This window comes from Agelaius tricolor, unplaced genomic scaffold, assembly GCF_023055355.1.
Source record: "Agelaius tricolor isolate 1412-34295 unplaced genomic scaffold, bAgeTri1.0.p SCAF_3, whole genome shotgun sequence".
Classification (NCBI taxonomy): Eukaryota; Metazoa; Chordata; class Aves; order Passeriformes; family Icteridae; genus Agelaius; species Agelaius tricolor.
In genome coordinates, this window is record NW_027269263.1 from 11,948,009 (window position 1) to 11,971,604 (window position 23,596).

The 23,596-nt window shown below is 42.3% G+C and overlaps 1 protein-coding gene across 1 annotated transcript in view; it reads right to left on the reverse strand.

Annotated features, from left to right (window-relative positions):
• AGK (acylglycerol kinase) overlaps positions 1-12,739 on the reverse strand; it is a 37,108-nt gene extending 24,369 nt beyond the window's left edge. The window contains exons 1-2 of the mRNA XM_071422469.1: positions 12,379-12,739; positions 3,812-3,851 (exon numbers count right to left, since the gene is read on the reverse strand). Of these exons, the coding sequence (XP_071278570.1) occupies positions 3,812-3,851; positions 12,379-12,479 (141 nt within the window). The 5' untranslated portion in view covers positions 12,480-12,739. The remainder of the gene's footprint in view (positions 1-3,811; positions 3,852-12,378) is intronic.
• Positions 12,740-23,596: the final 10,857 nt, after the last annotated feature.

Below are 23,596 nucleotides of genomic sequence, written 5' to 3' on the forward strand. Positions count from 1 at the left end.
CCTTCTTTCTGCATTCTTTCCAACTTCTGAACTTTAATTTCTCTATCTATTCTACTCATTTTAGTATTTTGTATGCTTCAGTTTTTGAAGACAGGAAAGATAATTACAAAGAGAACCTGCCATGACCTATAAGCAAGTCCACTGTTTCTTACACTTTTTTTAAGCTAATCTCTCTCTCTAAAAATCATTAAATTCCTCCTCAACTTTTAATTCAATTCTGAAGAGGTGTCTCAATTTTAAATTCTTTAAGAGTTTCTCCAGAAAGCCTCTTGCACTTTGGACCTATTTCCAAAGCTCTTCAGCACAGGCAAGGAAACGCAAAACTTCCACACACGTTATATCCTGCTCTATAAGCTTCTAGAAGGTCACTTAAAGGCATCCTCACTAACACACCAAATCAAACTGGATTTGAACACAAGAAATACAAGGTATCCAGCAATACCATCCAAAGCCCCACAAAGAGAAGGAACCAAAGACTACCACGCTGAACATGGCCCAGTCAACTGTTCCTGGCTTTTTGTCCCCTTTCCCTTGGAAGTTAACCCCCTAGCAGGAATTTTAATATTGAAGGAGGTAATATTGTACACAAAACCCAGTACATTTTAGTGGCTGTTAGCTACTTAAACTCATTATTAATTCCACATGCAAACCTTGCTCAGGAAACTGTTGTCATCTTATTGCAGGGGTTCCACACTGTTGTCTCCTATTACAGAAGTTTCATACCTTCTTGGTATTGCTCATGGGCATCTCCTCAGAGCACTGACTCTTTCCTCTTCACAAAGCAGCCAAATGACTCCAATTCCCTTCTCAACCACCCACCCCACTCTTTTATAGCATCTTCTTCCCATTGCTTACAGCTGTGGCCTGTTAAAGTCAGGCCTGTTCCTAATCTTTGATAATTGGCCCAGCTGCAACTCCTTAGGGGTAAGATTACTCTCTACACTGTCTTTATTTTCTTATATTCTATTCCCCTACAGGAAACCTCAATTTAAAGAAGGGTACAGCTGGCTGTGCTGCTTAAAACATCCCAATTTCTTCTTCAGGAAAGAAAAAGCATGAGAGACGTTGCTGAGAGTAAAGAAATCTTCGAAGAAAGTGAAACAAATCAATAGCACTTAAGTTTTACTCAAAGATCAGCTGGAAAACAGACCAACTTATTATATTGCTTATTATATTGGGTGGGAATTGGGGAATAGGGGCCCTCTAGTATGTTACAGCTGTTAGAAACAACTAATTATTTGCTTAGGGGGCACAATATGATGTATTTGCATGCTCCAAACAATCTAGCAAGGCTCTAAACAACCCAACAAGGCTCATAAAGATTTTATTAGTAATGACATAATTGCTTCGTTATGTAATATACTTAGACATTTATGTTACATACAGAGGCATTTCTAAAGCAAATGCTGATTTGTAAGACAGGAAATAAAAAAATAATAATGCAATAATCTAGAAGTCTTTCAGAGCAGAACATAAGTAAAGACAACTTACAGTCATACCATAAAAATGGTTATTAAATATATATATATATATATGTATATATGAAGGTATAATTTAGGCAAGTCAGTGCCTTTTTCACTTTCTGGTCACATGCACACTTACAGGTGTTACATTTCTGGACTTCTAAAATGACAACCACTATTCTACAACTTTGAAAATTCCTTTATACAAAGCTTTTATAGTGCTTTATGAATACCAGCAAAGAAACTACATTCTTTTACAGGAAACTATCCTTGAGTGAATTGTTTGCCAGCTAAACAGCACCTCTTTACACGTGCCCAGAGTTCAGCAACAACAAGGTCAACCAGCAAGACTGATCTGCCAAGGAAGACTGAGTCACAGCTGACACTGATTTATCCCAGAGACAGAGGTGTAAAATGTTAAAAATATAATAAATGGGTTCTTCATTATAGAATCTTTCCATAATCATTTGCCACACCAAGGCTGTCATCATGAACTGATGTATTTAAATTCAGACACACATGGCAGAACCTGTGCATGAAATACTGCTGTCATGGATTCTCTCTCAGGCAGGCAGCTCCCTCACCAATTTGATAATGTAACAGGCTTAAAAACCTAAAAATCCAATGTAAAAATGGTAAGAACTTCACACACACTTCATTCAAACTGAACTTTTTCTTTGGTGAGTTTTTTTCTATTTTTTTTCCAATACTTATATACAGCACTATAAAAGCAAGTAGCATTTTACAAACAATTTTAGATTGTTGTTATTCTGAAGAACATACCAGACACTTAATGCCTTAATGCAGTGCTGCTGTGTGTTTTCAAGCACTATTTGGCAATGACACATCAGTGAGAATGGAAATTGCAGCAAGAATTGATTACTAGGCTTTCTGGTTCATTCCTTTCTAATGCAAGAGTCTTCTGCAGGACATTTTCTCAGGCTTTAACCACTAAAATTGCAGGAAGCTCTACTGACAGTGCTTTTGTATTTTCATTTGTAAGAATAAGCCATAATGGAATAGAACCTGTCTCTAAATAACTGGATTTAAAAAATGGGAAATTCAGGATTTCTACAACTGAACTATCTGCTGGTACCAATTTTTTCCTTAGCATTTACACCTTTTTGACAATACACACAAACCACTTCATCAGCTCCTTTTAAAAAAATTGGTTTAATTTGGTCAGCATGCTTCAAATACTGAGGGATTAATGGTTATTTTTTGTGATAGAAAAAAACTTCTATCACTTCGTTATTATGTAGTAAAAATGAACAGTGAAAACATAAAGACTCTGAAATTACAAGTATGGTTTATGAAAGCAGTATTTTCAGGGAAAGATTTTCCTTGTTTTTTCATGAGCAGTGAAGTCCCTGACATCTATTCTGGCATGAAGACCCACTGCACAAGACAAGTTGCTGTGAAAATCTTTCAACAGCAGACAGGCTAAATTTGGGATAATTCAGGTGCACAACACTTCTTTACTGAAAAAAATTATTTTCACCATTCTACTCAGGCCCCCGTACATAGCAATGATGGGAGCAGTGTTACACCCTGCAAAATGTCAAAGATCTGTCATGAAGAAGCAGGTTTAGAATAAACTTTATTTGTGGGAGGTAAAAACTCTTAAAATCCTACAGAAGTGATGTCATCCATGGGCAGCAGCACTTACACCTCCACAAGACTGCTTATTAAGGACGAGATTTCTTTGTGGGAATATTGCAGTATGGGAGTTTGCTGACTGCTGTTTGCCCATGCAGGACACAAGCTAAGAAATACAACAGTCAGTATCCTGAGAGAGCAACTCTCCCCCCTGAACAGTGGCCTTCTTGTCCCTGATCAGCAACCAGGCTGTCCCCATTCAGTTCCCAGGAGATGGGTCCCAAAGGAGCTGGGTCAGTCAGTCATCACAGCTGGCATCCCTGGTAAAGTCACTCGGGGTCAAACAGACAAGGGCAGGGTCTTTGCAGCTGAGCACTGACACAAAGTGGTTTGTGCTGCTTCTGCCCAGCATCCACCCCTCCTGGTGGGGCTGGGATTTCACTCTTATCAACAAGTCACCTCCCTGACAGAAGTTTACAGGCACAGAGCAATTGCACATGCTGCAATGGAGGTCTGGGTACTCCAGCAGCAATTAAGATCACCCCAGGGATAATGCTACCCTCCCCTGCAGCAGCAGCCAGTACACACAAGGGGCAGCACCCCTGGGCATCCAGGGAAAGAACACAGATGATGGCATCATTAGAAGGCTTGTCACGTAGGAAAGGCCCACTGGGAAAATCTCAGGAGCCTTGCACAACCAAGATAAGAGGCAGATTTTAATCAAATTTTATTACTTTAAACAGTATTACCTGGGCTTCTTGGCATGCAGCTCTTCGTAGCAGGTTATCACTATCAGGTAAGACAGAAAAGAGAGGGGACATTACGTTGTGTAAGTTTAAAACAATTTGCCCATTTTTTTAAAATGTAGGTACATACCCTTTTTACACACAGTTTGACAACACTGGAACAGAAAAAAACCCAAAACATTTTAAGGATAAAACACCCCCATTGATGCACATATGCATATTCTTTTTTTCTGCATGTGCACACAAACATTCTTTCTACAAAAAACAAAAGCAGAAAACAAAGACCAGGAGGCCAAGTGTGCTGAGATTATGTAAGCTCTGGCACACTGTGTAACTGTGATTTATTTATTAAATTACTACAAAACTGTACCCCAGAGCTCAGGTGTGGGTTTTTCCAGTGCTCTTGCTGCCTGGTGTTTGCACTAAAGGTACTTACTTACCGTTCTGGCAGTGCAGAAGGGTTCTAGAGAGGACTTTGAGCATTACAACTGTGAACTGCCCTTTCCATCAGTCTGCAAGCCAAATACACATTAATGCAGCACCTCCCACTCACCCAGGTCTGAGCACGGCCCAAAACAGTAACTCAGAGAGGTGAAAAACATTCATTGCATTAAGGGAAGGGTAAAATCAAAAGAGAGGTGCTCAGTGTTAGGTATGTCACAGATGGTCTGTTCAGAAATATGTTCCTGACTTGTCACTGGCCAGGGTATATAGACAGCAAGCACTGGAGACACAGCTATTGAGTGAGGAATGAAAGTCTATTCCTTCCCCAGCCCCAAAAATGCCCTATTTCACCTTGCAGACAAAATGCCAAGCACTGTTCTGCTGTGCCCAGTGTCTTGCGTGTCCTCTAGATTCCAACTCTCCATCCTCCAGCTTGTCCTTGCCTAGCACCTAGCCAGACCATATATTTTTGTCTCAAAATATCACATACAAAACCCCCCACTTACAGTCAGCATACCAAAACAAACACTGTACCAACCAAAAGGATTAAAGACCAACCAGACAAAAACAGGTGGCTGGGAGAACAGCACACTTCTGCCCCAAAGTGTGGCTCATCAGGCCAAACCCTGCCATGGAAATGGCAGAAGAGAAGGCAAGGCAAGGCCAAACCCAAGTGCCATCTACTTGATGCCACTGGTTTACAGAATTTATCTGTCACTGGAACTTCATAAGCTGCTCTTTTTGGCATCACCAAGAGATGCTGCAGTGCCATGAAAAGAGAAGTAGGGTGACTTCAGGTGAGATATAAAATTGGGTTCTGTGAAAATAACTACACTATAAAAGCCACAGATTTATTCCTGGTAATAATGAAAAGACAAAGGAAGAGTTCAAGCACAGAAAAAGAAAATATGTGAATAATACCTCATCAGGATAACAAGTAACTGGAATGTCTGATGAAGAATTCCTCAGAGGCATGCTGTCATATTTGCTCCTTAAAACCAAAGGAGTAGATAATTTGTATTAAGCACCTGCAATATCACTTAGAGGAGCAACAGCCTTGGGTTTGATTGCAGTAATATGATGGAAATGCACCAGTTAAAATAACTCTGCAAAGTTTGGTGTTCCAGGCTGTGCAACAGCAGTGTCACAGCTAATTCCAGACACTCAGGACAGTGTGACAGGCTGAGTCCACACTGTGCCACTGAGGGCATGAGCCCTCACACAGGGACATTTTCACCTTCCTCTGTGACTACGTGCGGCCAAAGCAAATAGAAAATAATTGTGATTTCAATACATAAAATTGAAATATTATGGGATATCAAGGAGCCCCCATTATCAAGTGATTGCTGCACAGTTGATGTCTTTGAGAATTGCTGTCCTAACCTTCTGAACAAATCCCAGCCAAACCCACATTATCTGTTTACTTCACATTGAAGCTATTTTGTTCAGAAGTCAAGCTCTGTCACACTGTCAGCCAGGCTGTTTTCCTGGTGCCCCCAGCTTTATGCTGAAGTGTTAATTGTCTTGAAAATTAAGTCCAGAAACACTTCCCAAATACAAGCTGAAAATACTGTATTCTCTTTCTCAACCTCAAAGATCCTCAAAACAACTGTCAAGGATTCACCCCAGTGAGTTTTACCCATGAAAATTAAGCTTGACAGTTTAGATGTCAACATTTATGCTGATTTTCTCCTGCACTGAAGCACTTAAAGAGACAGAAGAAGCCTACTTTGACACTTACCATTTTGGTGTCAAAGGAAAAGTCTAGATTCTGAGACTAGAAGAATCATTTACCACCCAGCAATTTCCAGGTGATTTGTCTCACTTCTCCAGCAGCACAGCACCCAGAATCCCACACCATCCCAGCCATACTCATAATGTTGAATCCCATAATTCAACTGGGATATTTCAAAGTCCTCTGAATTTGTCAAGGATGTCCCAGGTTTGGTTTAAAGATGCCAGGTAATAGGAATTTTTTCATTTCCTTAAAATATGATGTCAACACTTAACTAGATTCAAACTCCAGAAAAAACAGTACACGTGCACTAACAGGGATGCATTTTTCAGAACAGCAGTCCCCCTCCTGCACGACAGCTGCTGCATTTACTCACCTCACTGGCTCACCTAAAGTACCCCAATGGCCCTGCAAGTCCTCTGCAGGTCATAACAATCACTAAATAGAGCTAGAAAAATGTGAAAACCAGCTAAAAGGTAACTTCTTAAAGCCTTCTGCCTCAGTATGTATTCATTCTAAAAATATGACTGCTCACCAGCTCCCAGAAAAGATGAGACTTTAATAACAAACGTAAGGTTTTGTTGATTTTTTTTTGTACTTTATTGTCTACTATTAGGTAGTTACAAAGCTTTTTCAAGAATCCTCAAACGTGAGCAGGTGGAGGCGGAGGGAAATTGCTCCAATGCTTTAAAGAATACAAAGAAATTTCTTCTGACTTGCACCATATCCACAGCAAACTAAAAATCAATTTTTACTTCACATTTCTCCTAAGGCCTTATCTACAGCATTTGGCCTTAAAGCCAAACAGACAAGCAGTGTTGCATCTGCTGGCAAACTCAGGGCTGTCTTCCTGCTGTGAGAATTAAGCATCACACAGCTTACAGCTGGGCCAACTTGCTTAAGCAGTAAAAAATTGGGAAACGGAGAGGAACAAACAGTGGCAGCAGGGTATGGAAGAAAGAGACTGTCCTAGGCTGAACCCAGAGCCAGAACATTCCCAGCACAGCCTCAAGGCCAGCAGCCACAGCAGCACAGACTCTGTGGAGAACAGAGCACCGCACCAAAGGATGGAACCAACACAGAAGGGACACAAGAGTGACTGTGCACAGCTCCCCACTCCCCAGCCATGCCAGGCTGCCAGCACACAAGGCTCTGAGAACACAACATCTGTATGACCTCCTCTGATTCCTCTGCAACATCCCTAGGGCAGGACAGCTGGCCACTGCTCCTGTCCTGAACATTTTCAGCTGGAATAGGGCATTGATATTCTTACACATAAGCACAAGATGCACACAATTTAGTATGGATGCTGCTCAAGATGAGGCTGAATTCTGTGCCTCAGAGCCAGCAGAAGCCAGGGTGGAATGATAGTTCCCATGATGAAAGTCACTCAGGCCAGCAATGAATGCAACAAGGAGAGGACAGTGAAGTTGAGCTGAAGCTGTTTGAGGCTCTCAGCTGCAGCAAGGATCTGTCTTAGATCCAAACAAAGCAATTCCCCTAAAAGTGATCACACTACAAATGTAAAGAAGCTCAGGATCTCATTCCAAAATGGGTTATCAGCATTAAATCTAAGACTATTAAATATACTCAAATATGAAAAAGTCTAAAAACTTTAAAGTTTAGTGACTGCACCAAACAGTTTTGTGAGGAGAAACTTGACCAAAGCTGTGCACACAGGATCAGTCCTCAGGAGCTATATCAGAACTCCTGAAAAAGATTTTATCTTAGCAGAGAGCTTTTTTGGCTGCTCCTAATACAGCAAGAGCACAGAATCCTCTTTACTGGGTATTAGAGTTTACTTCCATCTTGGCCTTGGAAGGACATGAAAGACAAATCTTAGGTTTCATCAGCTTTACCTAAGACTCAGAATTTATACTCTGTTTTTTTGACAAAGTTTGGATGAAATAAAGTCAGCTACTCAGGAAGTATATGCAGAAAGGTGACAAAGTGAGTTATCAGCTGGCAAACACACAGAGACTAACATTCAAATTGTAGATAACAGCACCACTCAGGATTACTGGCAGGCAGTCAAAGGCTCAGGTGCTTTGCCAGCATTTTCTACTGAGAATGTCAATACTTTAATATATACAGGGTAAAACTAAGTATGTGATGAGTCCACAGCCTGAGCAGAATATCCAGTCTCCATCCTGACATGGTGATGATCACTTATACAGTGACATCACTGTAACAGTCTGGTTAAATCTGACAATCAGTTCAGCTGATGTCCATCATGCTGGAGATTTCATTTGTGCTGATTTGGCAGAGCTGGTAACTCACTGCAACCCCCGGGGCTACAAAGAACAGCTGCAGTTCAGTTCAGGAAAGGTGACCCAGGACATAAAGTTGAGAAGGGATTCCAAACTTGGTGAAAATTTTAGAACAATCAAATGGTAAAGAACAATCTTTATTTGTAATCACCCTCACCTGTGTATGTTAAGCAGAAGTATGTTACTGTGTATGAGCAGACATCTGACAATCTGCATACCCTGCAAACTCTGATCTAGGATATTAAATTAAGTGTCCCTTGTACCTGCAACATGATATGCTATAGATTAAAATGAGCCTAATATATAAATTCATGCAATCAAGACAACCTCACATGTAGCTACACTGATGCTACTTCTCAGATAGCACAAGAGTGTTTGCTATCCCAAATGCAAGATAATGGATCTTTAAAGCATATTCTTTTCTAAGAATAAAAGGGATTTTAAGATGCTTTATGGTTTTGTAAGAATGGCAATGGGGTTCTAGTTAACAGTAGTTCAACCAGACATAATTCCTATCATTAGAAACATGAAAAACCTTTGCCACCTCCTGACTGACAGCCCTGTGAAGAGGTATCTTCTGCACTATCACATGCTCAGAAGGGCTGAATAACTCATGGCAGAGAGGGAAAAAGCAAAAGGTTTCCTACTTTAATTCTTCCTGCTCATTCAAAACTCCTTACTTTAAATCAGTCAGTATTTGAACCAACACCCCCAAAATGAAAGGCTAATACACTGATCCAGAAACTAAACACTGCAGGAAGAAAGTACCAGGACTAAGCAGCCCTGGTAAGACTAAGCATCCTCAACCTTTACAGTTATTGCCATCCACAACCTTCAGACCAACTCAGTGATGATCCATCACACTGCAGTGCCCCTCTTCCCTTTACACCCCAGGGAGCACAGGGCATCCACACCAGGCTCCACAGCACAGACTTTAGGGTGTGCAAGGGGCACTCCCACATCCACTTCCAGGCAGGGAAGAGGCAATGGGAACAAGCCTGGAAAAGGTAACACTCTTCCTGTCCATACATCCCCCAAAGTCTTAAGGAAGTACTTCATAGTTCTTCTGTCCCTGTGAGCTGGGAGAGACTGCCTAGAGAAGAGCTGCCATTTATCTATCTGCAGGACAGATTGTTATTGACAATAGCTCCACTTAATGCAGGCATCATGGCTGCTGCATCCAGAAGAAGAAGGAACCTTGAAAAGTCAAAAAAGCAAATCACTTTCTCCTGCAAGAACAGTATTTTAGAAAACCCACAAGGACAGAAAGAGGGATGCAGGATGGCAAACAAAAATTTTCTTTGGCTGCAAATAAATGACCAACATCAGCTACTTCCAGGAAGTCAGAGGCCAATCTGAGCCAATGCTGTGCTAAAGCAAGGCCCTTCATCAGGAACTTGTGATGCCAGAAACCAAAGCACAAACCTCACTACACTTTAAATGCATTCTCAAAGGGCAAATATCAGTCTAGTCAGGTATGGCTCATGCACAGCAACTGAGCCTCTGATGTGGATAACAAGAAGCCTCAGGGCCAACCCAGCCCCTACAGATCCTTCCTTAACCTCCTTCTCTCCCAGTGCTGTCTGTGACCATCTGTGCGTGGGGCAAAAGGCACCTCTAGGCTCCCCAGCACAACTGGGACACAGACACAGAAACTGGGAACAGGGAATGTACAAAAACACTCACACCAAAAGCCATCCCCACAAGCTGCAGAGAGGCATCCTGGCCTACTCCCTGCTGTCCACCTGCCACAAGGTAAGGTCCTCACTGTTCAGAGAGTATCACAAAGGGCTGTTGAGAGCACCTTTGAACTCTTCTTTACACTCCTGCCATCAGGTTCTTGTCACTCCTTGTTTTTCTCTAACCTGGATAAAACAACTGCAGGGAATGGCTCAGAAATTGCTAAACAGTTGTCAGTGTTTCCAAACAGTGTTTAAAACTCTTGTGAAAAATGCATGTATTTTATGATTGGCTTTTCGCAAATATTAAAATGAATAACATATGTGTTGTGTTAAAAGTAATGCTGTATTAATTCTCTTAAGTACTGTGTTAAATATAGTTTTAGGTTATAAAAATTGTTAAAATAGAAACTATGCTATGTAAGATACTCTTTTTAAAAAGAAAGGATTCGTAGCAAGATAGCAGCGACAGGACACTTGAATCTTTCAGAGAAGAAGAATTTATTGCTCTCTTATCAGAAGAAATGAACTGCTTCCCACCTCGAAGGCGCTGTTAGGATTTGGAGGGAGAAGTTGACGATGACCAGACAGAATCTTGTATTTAAATGGAATTTATGCATCATGTATGAAGTGTATGAATATGCAACACGCTGTTGTTTTTAAGGGTTAATCCTTTGTTAACGTGGGTCCTTTTTCGGGCTCCTGTTGCCCAGAAAAAGGTACCCGGACTGTCTGTAACTCTTTGTCTTTATTGTCTCATATTGTCCTAATTCAGTTTGTCTAAATTATTATTACTCTAATTGTATTACTATTTTTATAACCATTTTATTACTATTAAACTTTTAAAAATTTTAAAAACAAGTGATTGGTGTTTTTAACACTCTGAAAGCAGTAGCTGTGGCCTGCATCAAAGTCTCACTGAGCTGTCTATCATCACAGGATTTCCTTCCTTGCACTTCCAGTGCCTCCTAAGGAAATGCTGTATTTTCCTTTACAGACAACAGGGAGATTGGAGGATGGAATATGTAAAATTTTTCTGCCCCCAGTACATCATCTGGGTTAAAACACCATGCCTACACTTGGGGCAAACAACTCCCACACACCAAAATTTAGATACCAAAGATTCCCTTTTTGGTTGTTTGCCTTTCATATTTTTCTCCTTATTCCCTACCACACCACCTGTGGCACGCTCCACATTCTCAGTGATCCAAACACAATTTCACCACTACCACACAAGAAATCAGTGTACATTTGAACCCAACAGCACATGGGCACAGGAACTCCCAGACACAACAGATACAAAGGGGACACTGAGCCTCAGTGCCTCAGGTAAGAAGCAGGCAACTAAAGCAGATGTACTATGTAAAAAAAAGGCTGAATTAATGTGAAAGTCCCTAGGTAAAAGGATGTGAAGAGAGCATAAAAACAACATAAACAGATTTATTTTCCTAACTTTTCCATCGAGGCTTTGGCAGCATTGCAATGTAAGCAGAAAAGAGCACTGTTAAAAGTAAACAGTGAGTAAACAATTAAAAATCATTAAGACAGTGACAATAAGCAGCAGAACCAAAAGTAAAAGCTTTTAAAAATAATTTGGCTACACCTGCTTTTCAGTCAAACGCATTACCCATAATCCCGAAGGACAAGGATTAAAAGATAAACTCAGCTTTTTAAAAAACACAAATGAGGATTTTACTTACTGGAAGGGACATTTACTCCCCAGGTAAGCAGTGCCAATAACACCACCAGGTGTAACTTAGGGAGGAGCAGCTGCCAGGCTTCTTCCAAGCCAGGTGGGTGACAGCAGCAAAGACAGCACCGGGGGTGGGGACAGCTCAAGGCTGTCGGTGCCAGGGCTCAGAAAGATCCAGGGACTCTTTTTGTACCCTGTAGCCAGGGACTACAGCAAACAGGACGAGGGAAAGCCCACAGGCACAGGACACCACGCTGGCATGGGCCACGCTCAGCACACCCTGCAGGCCTGGCTCCAGTAATCCCTATTGCACAGGCTCAAAGCCAGCTGAAGGCACACGTGTGGCTCACGACATTTTTTTTTAGATTAGAAGACAGAAAACCTCTCCTCTCCAAGAGGCCCCAACACCGCTCATGCCAGCCAGACATCCCCACATCCCCTCTGTTTAAAGCTCCCGCCTGAACCCGCCCCAGTCCTGCAACGCGGCCGGCGTGGGAAGGCAGAAAAGGCATTGAGCCTCCCACGGCCCCGCTGCTGAACGGGAGGGAGATCCATCCCCTGCTCCTCATTCATCCGGGAGGGAGATCCATCCCCTCCTGCTCACCCATCCGGGAGGGAGATCCATCCCCTCCGCCTACCGGGGCCCTCCGAGAGCCGACCCCATTTTAGGCGCTCCCCCTCCCTCCATCTCTCCCTCCCGCCTCCCCGCCTGACCCAGCCCGGCCCGGCCCGGCCCCAGCCGGCATTACCAGTGCTTCCCATAGAGCCAGTGTCCGCCCCAGCCTAGCAGGCAGGCTCCGAACGTGGATTTCTTCCAGTGGTGCCTGAGGGCTGCCAGCACTTTCGCCATGGTGCCCCGCCGCGCCGGGGGCCGCTGCCGTGCCCGGCCCGGCTCGGCTGGAAACGGCTCCCGCGGCCCCGGCGTTCCGCGCACGCAGCCGGCCCCGCGTCACGGAAACAAACAAACAAAAAAACAAATTAAAAAAATGCCGCGAATCCCAAGGAAAAGAGTTTTCACTCTTTCCAGAGTCCCGGCTGCCCCGCTCCAGCCCCCGAGAGGACTTGTTGCCTTTGGCTCTTGGCTGCCGGCGCTGACGCTGCCGGGAGCACGGGCAGATGGAGATGGAGCGTGGCGAAGGACAGAAATGAATAGGTCTTTTTTCCACATCGATAAAAATATCCATGGTGTTGCCCCAAGAAAAAAAACAAAACCCAAGAAAACCCCAAACTTGCCAGAACCACCAAACCCAAACCAACCAACCAAAACACAACAACAACAAACCCAAAGAAAATCAAAACAAAACTCACAAGTAAAACAAAATGACGAACAAACAACAAACCGAAAATATTCCATTCCAAATATTCCATAAAATGCAGTTAGAAGAAATGTTGTCCAGGAAGCAGGGGGGTGTGAATAATGCATGTATTTTATGATTGACTTTTCGCAAATATTAAAATGAATATTATTTGCGTTGTGTTAGAAAGTTATGCTGTATTAATTCTCTTAAGTACTGTGTTAAATATCGTTTTGGGTTATAAAAAATGTTAAAATAGAAACTATGCTATGTAGGATACTTTTTTTTAAAGAAAGGACTCGTAGCAAGATAGCAGCCACAGGACACCTAAATCTTTCAGAGAAAAAGAATTTATTGCTCTCTTATCAGAAGAAATGAACTTCTTCCTGCCTCGAAGGTGCTGTTAGGATTCAGAGGAAGAAGTTGAGATGACCAGACAGAATCCTGTGTTTGAATGGAATTTATGCATCATGTATGAGGTGTATGAATATGCAACAGGCTGTTGTTTTTAAGGGTTAATCCTTTGTTAACGGGTGTCCTTTTTCAGGCTCCTGTTGCCCAGAAAAAGGTACCTGGACTGTCTATAACTCTTTGTCTCTATTGTCTCATATTGTCCTAATTCAAATTGTCCAAATTATTATTACTCTAATTGTATTACTATTTTTATAACCATTTCATTACTATTAAACTTTTATAATTTTAAAAACAAGTGATTGGTGTTTATCACAGGGGGTTTGCTGTTTAAACCTAACCATCAAGATGGCCATAAGAACCTGGAGAAATGTCTGCAGTCATGCATGGAAAACACCAACATCACAAGGATGCCATGCAGCCATGAACAGCAGGAACATCCTGCCAGGGGAAGGTGGAAACATAAACAAGGGGCAAGATCTGACCTCATCATGGAAAAAAGCTTTGGGACAAACTAGTGGTGGTAGCCTCTCCCAGCATGAGGTTGTAACTAGTATTAACTATTTTTCACAAGATTACCCACCCAGCTGACCAAGGGAAGCCAGTACATGTATTCCTTTTGGATTTCAGTGAAACTTTTGTCAGGAAAAGCCAAAAATGCCAGAAATTTATGTCCAAAAGAAGACAGAGGAGTCCTGCAACTTTATTGGAATAAAGAGGGAGAGTCCACTGGGGCACACCTGCGGGGTTTTCTCTCTTGAGGCTTTGGAGGGTGCAGCCTCCTTTTACCCCGAACTCCCGGCCACACGTTGCCCTCTTCCTTTCCCCACTGGCTGGGGTGCTAGGAAGGTACAGCCTTCCCAAACCACCTGCAACATATCCCCCCTTGAACCTCTCATTTTACCCCAAAGTTCTGAAGCTCAATCTTGTGCAAACCCATCTCTGTTTCAGGAGCCAAGCTGTCTGGGCTCTGCAACAAACCTGCTGCAAAAAGGTCAGGAGGGACATTAAGACCCATTTCAAAAACATTAAGACCCACACCTTCACCCATGGAATTGATGGTCAAGACATGAGCTTTCCTCTCAATCCCTCCTCTTCTTATTTCTCAATTTGTCTTTCACAAACCCTAGTTACTATTAACATAACCTCTTATAACATCTAGAACAGTTGAAGCATCCTTCCTGACTTTTCCACCTCAGGGCCCTGCACCAGGTGTGGCAAATAAATACAGAGAATAAAGCAGACAATGACAGTTCATATTCACCAATTAATCCCTAGAGGTCCTTGTCTGTGGCTACTGATAGCCAAGGTCTCCAATCCTTTTCCTCCAGTTGAGAAGTGCAAATCTCTGGGGCTTTGTAGACCTTGACCTGTGTGTGATGGGTCCACCCATGTCCAGCTGTCCAGGAGACCTTGACCTGTGTGTGATGGGTCCACCCATGTCCAGCTGTCCTGGATGGTGCTCCTGCAGTCCTGGTTGGATGTTCTGAACAGCAAAGTCCAAAGGCAGTGTCTGTGCTGACTGTGCTTTCCTGTTTGAGTAACCCCAAATGAGCTCAAGCAATCCCTGAGGTTCTGCCCCCCAGCTCCCAGGGAGGAGCAGCCTGCAGCACCCCAGAGCAGCCCATCATTACCAGGCTGGCAGGGGCAAGGATATGAAGCAGAATCTCCCACAGCTTCTCTCCCAGCCTGGCCACATTCATTGTGTTCTTGAGGAGCTGGCTCCTCAGCAGCAGGACCTGGGCAAGCCAGAGAACTCACCTGGTCCTTGGTAGCCCTTCTATTTTGCTGCACCCAGTCAGTACAGAGTCTTAAACTGGGTTAAAGCGATGAATATTATTACACAGAGAAAATGTATAAAACTCCTCAGTGGACACAAGCTGTCACTGTCATATTTTCTGGAAAAATCCCTTCACCAGGATTTCTTCTCCTGGGAAGCTGAGAAGCCTCAGAGAAAAAGGAAAACAATATAATCTCATTTGCTTCTCCTGTGTTTTGCTGCTTTGGAATGTGGCTGGAGATTGTTTATCCAACATGTGAATTGTTTTGACTTAATGACCAATCATGGCCAGGCTGTGTCGGACTCTGAGGAGAAAGTCATGGGTTTTTAATTAGTATCTTGTTAAGCCTTCTGTAAGTATCCTTTCTCTATTCTTTAGTATAGTTTTAGTAGAGTATTCTTTAATATAATATAATGTCATAAAATAATAAATTACCCTTCTAAGAACATGGAGTCAGATTCTCAATTCCTCCTCTGTCTGGGGAACCCTGCAAATACCACAACAAGCCAACTTCCTGCTCGTGTCTCATTCTTCCTGGCCTCTCTCAACCCTGTACAAGGTGTTTGAAGGAAATGGGCAAAGGCAGCTAAGAAAATAACACAGACTGGGAATTCACATACCCACACCCATGTTCACCAATTGCAGTTCAATAAAATGCACCTGCTCATCTTTTCCACAAAAGAACATTTGGACAATTGTTCCCCCTTTGGCATAAAATGCAAATTAGAGGAATTCCTGAGTCTCCTAGGAAACACACTTTTGTGGTTCAGCAAGGGCTGCAGTGTGATGAGCCCCTGGTGCAATACCTGATCCTGACACCCTAAACAATCCCTTTCTAATGTTCTTTTTACAAATAGCACAAATTGATTCCTTCCCAATCACTGTCCTGGTGGCTGCCCCCTTCCCACTTGTCCTGGGGCTCCCTGCACTTTTCCCCAAAGTTTCTCAAGACACATGAGAGAAAGTGAACAGCCACAGAGATTTCATAAAAGTGCTGAGTTATTCCCTCTTACAAAATGCCATTTTAGCAATCCAAAACATCAAAGTCAATAAAATGGCTTTTTCTTTTTTTTTCTTTTTCTTTTTTTTTTTAAGCTTCTCCAAATCCTTCTCTTAAGAATGTCAGGATGGGATATGAGTTGTAACATAAGGTGGCTGCTTAAGGCTAAATTTGGGATTCTGGGTGTGCAAAAGTCTGTTCTGCAAAAATCAACTTGATGCAGAAGATGGTCCAGAAGACGCTCTGCTGTTAGTGATAAGAAAAGCTGATTAAACCCTAGGGATTAATATCCATACTATGTTTTGGGTTTTCTTTTCCCTTTATTTTGCAGAGCAGAAGATCTGGGATTTTTTTTCCTTTAAATAAGAAAACATTAAATTATCTTCTCCTGATGAATATTTCAGGCATAGCCTCATAAAGTAGCCATTGCTTCCCACTTAAATATTCCAGGTTCATCTGTGCACTGCATCCCAGTGTGCTGAGTATGTGTACTTGATGCAGGGCTGAATGTTCCAGGTGGTGCAGAGTGATTAAATGTCCTACTTTTCTTTCTTTTGGTGTTTGTCCTACATTTTTAGAGAATTCAGGTGGTATGGCCAACTGCTAACAGCAATGATAGCCTCAGATATTAGTACTCTCATCCTTTACTTCACTTATGAAAAGATTGTGTGCTGATAAATGCTTTTCAAATTCATAATTCTCATGTGGTGCCACAAATAATTTACAAACATCTATAACTTCCTATTTTGCAACCAAGTCTACAGAGTACAGTTACGTTCATTAATGATGTTTCCAAAACAAGCTTGAATTTTTAAAATAAACCCTCTTTAGTATTCAAATACATGTTCAGAGCAGTCAGAAAAAATGCTTAAATGTATGAAGGAGCTGAGCATCTCTAAGATGGCTGAATGGCAATTTTCCTGTGTTCATAACCATGAAAACACATCAGAGTTAGCATAAATGAGAAATTTTACCTCAGTTGCTAGTTGTCTTCAGCATCCCTAGCAGAGGGACTTGACCCTGCTTTGGGCAGGGTGGTTGGACAGGGTGAGGTCCACAGGTCCCATCCCAGCTCCCTGCTGGGACTGTGTGACACTATGTGAGATTTTGGGTTGCTGATTTTTGATGTGGGGCAAGAGAGTTGCCCTTAATAGAAAGAGACAGTGCAGACAGCAACCACAGATTTTGCACTTCTTTTTTTACTTGGCATTACTTAGAATGCAGTGGCCATTCTGAAATCCCTCCTGGCAAACACGTATGTCCTAGTTTTTGGCTGTGGCTGTCTGATCACCCTCAAGGTAGATCACACCTGCCATGCTGCTGCATGTACCAGGTAATTCTCTTTTAGCTGTCCTAGTTTTCTGCATGTCAGATCAATAGGAGCAGGTATTAGAGTGTGTGCAATGGCAAATGAGAGGATAAAGGACTGATCTTGAGCATCCTCTAGATTATGTGCTGTAGTTATTTTTTAGGCCATGTAAAATTCCTGCTCTCTTTTTCATAACACTGTTCAGAGGAGGCTGGAATGTGTGATTTTGTTTTCTTATGATTGCTAGGTGCTTTTTGTAAAAAACAGACTAATTCAAAAAGCTGCTCTGTAACTCTTAAAACTTGACTGGAGAAGTGTGACCTAAAATTATCTCACAAGTTGTGTACGAAGACAGGTGAACACCTCATCCTAGTTACTCATGTCTGACCCTTGTATGAGAAGTAATTTTTTATCATTCTGTCTCTACCATCAGTTCCAAGCCTGCTAGCAGGAGAAGATACATGATCATGCTTCAGGCACATGCTTATTTGTTACTTTGGAAAAGTCACATCCTCAGTCATCTCAGTGCTCAGCCACACAATGTAAAAGAGACAGTAGAGAGGTTTTTTTGTCTACTGCTTGGCAATGCCCTACAATTGATAAGGACAGAAAATCATTTAGTCTCCATTTCTGTCCAGCACAATCTGTGCCTATGTTTGCATAAAAAAAGGGACCTCCCCAGTCCACTGTAGTCCTTCTGTCATCCTTACAGCAATGGAGAATTGGGAGCCCTCAGCTTCCTGGGCACTCTGACATTTGAGATTCGTTTATCAATGCTCTGGGGGTATGGAACTGCAGTGCTGTCAGCACATCCCGTGCCATCATGGCAATTCTGTCTCTTCAGGTGCTTTCTTACAAGTAAAATGCAAATAGCTGCTTGTGTTGCAAAGAGACCAAATGGAGTGCTCTGCAGGAGCTGTGTGTTTACTGCAGCGCTGCAGGTCCGTGCTCCTGCCAGACCGAGGCAGCCTTGTCTGTTCCAGTCTGCCCACGTCCCTGTTTTTCACATGATTAATATCCCTGTGGCCAGAGTGACAGGGAAGAGAATCCTCACACAACCTTCAGGCTTTTGTGCAGCTGATGAGGAGAGAAATGGAATCTAAATATTTCCATGTCTCTGACCCAGCAAGAGAGATTACAGTTTGCTTTGTTTTCATTCTACAACACCTGAACACCAAGCATGGTTTAAGCTGAGGGAGAGCCCTTTTCCTTTGTGGATGTGAGATGCACTAACTGCATACCTCTCCAGATCAGGCCGTGGGATGGGAGCTCCTGCCTTTCGGGCACATCCACCTCCATCTTTTCTTAACCACAAGCCACAGGCATAGGCTTTAGGCTTGGCTGCAGACAGAGCTCTTTCCCTTCCTGCCCAGGAGGGTCCCTGGGCTAGCTGAATTCTCTTCCCACTCTGTGTCTCTCTGCTTCTGTTCTTCTGGTTTTGTGTCCAGGGCCTGAATCTCCTCCTCCACAGTGCGTCCCAGGTCCCACTCCATTCTACCCCAGCCAATGATTTATGTAAGAGAGAGGAGCACTGCAGCCACTGAAGCTAATCAGAGAAAGTTCCTGCCTGTGAGAGCAGAGAAAGTTCATGATGGATTCTCTTGCCCTTATTTCCAGCTCTGCCTGGAGGTGTGATTCCCTGGGGCAGTCATGTCTGCAGTCAGTGCCTGCTCCACTGGTTTGGAGAAAGAACTGAATCACATTGGCAGGGTTTTTGGTTGGGTAACTCAGAGAAACTCTGCACAGGAATAATCCCTCCCTTCTTCCCCCTCCATGCTCTTCCTTGGCTCTTCTGTAAGCAGAATGTGACCTGAGCTTCACCCTCCCTAGAAGGAAATTCAAGACCATGCCTAGTGTACTTTTATGGCAAAACCCATGACCTTTACACCCTGCCCCCTCTTCCCACATCCAAGCTATTACACAGAAATATTCCCTAATTCTCTGAGTTTATTAACCTTTTTTCCAAGGGAATGAATAGAGATATTCACAGCTTTTGAACAGAAACCCATTAAGTTGCTCTGTGGCAATCTTGTCAGGAACTTGTTCCTTTAGCAGAGACATGTTTCAGATGACTCTACACTCACTCCCAAACCATTTGGATTCAGTAAATGCAGGTGCCACTGAGGCATCAGCATGAGCAGGCCTGGACCCTAAGCTTTGAGTGTAGTTAGATCTCCTCTGGGTCTGCTCCAAATGGGGGAGCAAGGCCAGTGCCCTGGGACTGGGATCTCTCCATCCCCCTAGCAGCACATGCCCCTGCACAGAAATGTCCAGCAGCTCCTGTGCTGATTCTACACTCTGCTTCTCAGGGAAGGTCTCAGTGAGAGCTACATCAAAGACATCCATTTTGTTGCTGGTACAGGTTCCTACCCTCAAGAAAGTCCTGCTGACTGAGGCTAAGGTCACTCCTCTCTAAGCTCATGCTGTTACTTTGGTACTGCTACATATTAGAGGACTCAGCATAGAAAATTGTAGGATAGCAGGAAGGAGAGAGAAGGAGAGAGCCTGACCTGCCTGCAGGATGTGCATTCCTGTCTAAGCAGCACCTGCTTGGAAGGGATGTAGCTTCCACCCAGCAGGCTGGCAGCACCAAACCTCTCCTGCCTTACATCTGCAGGCAGGTATTGTCACTTCTGCACTGAGTCTGAGTGAGGGATGTCACCCACGAGACTCCTCACTCAGGCATTTTGCTTTTGGCAGAGATTAATGCTCATTGTTTAACAAAAGAAATAAGTTGTATTCTCTCCTTTATCCCCGTTGTACAGCTGGATGAGAGAGAGTAGGAAATTAAGGCTTTTCTGCTGTTTCTTGATTTCAGTGCATCCACAAATATTACATGTACTTCTCTATATTCACTCTGAGATACTGCCTACCCAAAAATCCAGATGCTGCTATATACCATCCTGGTTATATCTCATGGCCAGATGATCTCGTATTCAGAAGAGCTTCTGAAAACTACTAATATATCTGCAGCAATGGTTCATTTTTCACTGAGGCAGTGACATCCTAATCTATGGACCAGATGGGGCCTTGAGCAATTGTAATCAAAGAGCAACAGCCACAGTTTGAAGGAAAGAGATTCCCTGTTGGTTTTCTATTAAATGCTTCTATTTTCATTTTCCTTTGACTCAATTGTGTGCATCACCATGGCCCACTGAACACATCTGGCTGACATCTTAGATCAAATACTCGGCACATTACTGTGTTTGCTCAAAGTTTCACTCCTTCCAAAGTCAGTGGCAATGCTCTGTGACAGTGACTTGTTTTATCCTTGTCCTTTGATGGAGTTTGGGGATCAACAGAAGCAGTTGCAGGCAAAGGCAGGCTGAGAAAATCCATCACTGTAATGATGAACCACTCCCATTCCTTTTCACCAACCAAATACCTTTGCTGCTGTAGAAGGTAGAAGATTAATTTGTCTTGGATGCTGGAGTGCAAAATAGGACCACTTAGAAAAAGTATAATCCCACTGAGTTACTATAAATTGGTCTAGTTCAGTCCCTGCCAAAAGATACATTCTGCATCTTATACTGACAAGGATCTTTGCTCACAAATTGTAACTGGCCACTTCATCAGTCTGTGAAGCAAAAAGTCTTAATGTCTTCAAGTAATTGTATTTTGTTTTCTTTTCTCTCAGTAAATCAGTTAAATCAGAATAAAATCTAATATTCTACTTTCTCATAGCTTTCAACTATTTGAAGGTAATCACTTTTCCTGTGAGAAAACAGTTGTTGGAGTTACAGATCCTGTCATATATACTGGTTCCTTAGCATTAGAAAAAACATTAGAGAGTTCTTCCAAACATTTTCTTTACAAACTCTGTTGCATTTTCAGCAAATGTACTTCAACAATCTCTGTGGCTAGCTTGGTTTTGAACAGTTTAACATTGCATTTATCTTCCAGAAAGTTGCTAAGTGATATGGTTTTATGAATTGGTTTTGTTGTTTTCGTGTTGTTAATTGACATGCTAATTATGACTGACACAGGCACTGCTTTTAAATCCCATGTTGTTTCTTTCCCTGCATACAGTGCATATTCTTTGAATTCCTATCACATTGTGATCTGGTATCAGTTCAAAGACTGGCTTTGCTCCTCAAGCTGTTTAGACATTCTTTTCACTTAATATGCTGCTTTAAGGATCTCTGATAAGATGTTGCTGAGGGCAGTGTGAGACTCTGGGACTTGACTAGGCTCGGTTAGAACAGCCATGTATTTTACATTAAATGAAAGTGGTTTGAACCACAGTAACGAGCCAATACTTGTTATCCATGCTCTCCAAATGCACAGGCATTACTGACTCATTTATATGACATCTTTGCTTGCTTTGTTTTCTTGCTTTCCCCTGCTAGGAACAGATGGGAAGAGTAATTTAAATACCGAATACTATAAGGTACCTGGAGTAAAGTAAATTAAGGAAATACCATAAGTGAGAGAATGAAGTGTTAAACTCTAACAGGAGATTTACAATTAAGAATTAACAGAGATGATAAGCTTTGCCAAGAAACAGCAATCACTTCACAGAGTGAATCTTGCAGAGGATGGGCAGGGCTCTGCCATTACAAATACATGGAGGAACCCAGGTCACAAGAAACAGAGGACTCAAGATGTCACACATGTAAAAAAGTGTATGGACTTATGCAAGCAGCATAAATTGGGATAATGTCCATTCCATGATGAAAGAGGCAAGGAACACCAGACTTGACTTTGCTTCACAAAAACATGTGAATACTAACAGAAGGAATATATAGGATGGGTAATGAAAACAAGGACAACACCACATGCTTAGATGAAAATTATACATAGTGGAAATGTACAGCATAGCAGCCAAAGATGAAATTATCTAACTGGAAATAAATAAGACTTTTTTTTTTAACTGTTATACAGAAGCATATGTGTTGCCAGAAATACTTTCGGAAGATACTTGTAGGAGAGTCACACACAGCAGAAAGTAAATATGGAAACAGAATGGACAGTGATAAGCTTATTAAGCACAAAGAAGTATGTGAAAAAACTGGAAAATAAATGGGCAATATACTGGAAAAGGCATAATTTGTAATATTGACCCAAATACCTCATAGCACAATGCTAATATTGTAATATTAGCATTGTGCTATGAGCTCCTTGCAGTTCTTATCTTTAGGAAAGGTAGTCTTAAACCAGAGGCAAAGAGGGGATGTTGGTGGGATCACTGAATGGACGATGTCAGACCCATCACATTAATTTTTGTAGGAACAAATCACAGTTTCTTCTAGTACTGGGACAAAGCTAAGCAAACAAAACAGAAAACTCTAGATAATGCAAATAATGCTGGAATAAATAACATAACATAAAAACTGCAATGAGCATGTCACGGGTGAGATGATGAGGGAGAGCCTGTCCACATAGATGAGGAAAATATGTGAAGATTCATTGGGAAGGCTGCTAACATTTGCCCCTAATCTGGCTGCTTGCAGCTACCACCTGGAGCACTGCTGCTTGCTGATGTTTAATGGATGTGCAGTGTCAATATTAATACAGACTCTGAGAAACTGAAGGAGTTTATTAGGGCACTCTATTCCAATGGTTCAAAGCACAAGAGTTAAGCTATGCATTCATTTCTCCAAGGACACTATTAATGGTCCTGCAAAGCTTTGCTCAATGCTGCAAAACAATGACTTCTGTGGTACAGATGCCAATGAAATGTGATATTGGTGTGTTCTAGTAAATACAGAGATTTTGGGTTTTTTTTCACAGAAAACTGTGTCTGCTGAAATTGGGCATGTCACACTACTGAGGTTGCCAAGCCACTTCATCCTGGGAATTTCTGCTTGCAGTTAAATACACAGCTGGCAGGCATTTTGGGGGCCTAGAGCTACTCCCAGCTACCTCTGTGAAAATGCAGTAGGTACAGCTTAGAATTACATTGTGTGTAATGATATGACTTTGAAAAACAACAAACCTACTATCCAAAGGAATATTCAAAGGTTTGCCCAACCTTGAACAGAAGATAGACTGAGATTGCCAGAAATATGACAGAGAGAGACTATAGAGAAAATGAATGTTATTAGCAGAATTGCTATTAAAATTCTGTAGAAACTCTCATTAGTTAGGACCAAAATGGATCCATGATAGTCCTTAAGAGACTGAAAAATTTAAGTGAAGAGCCAGGAAAATATTACACAAACCTTTAAA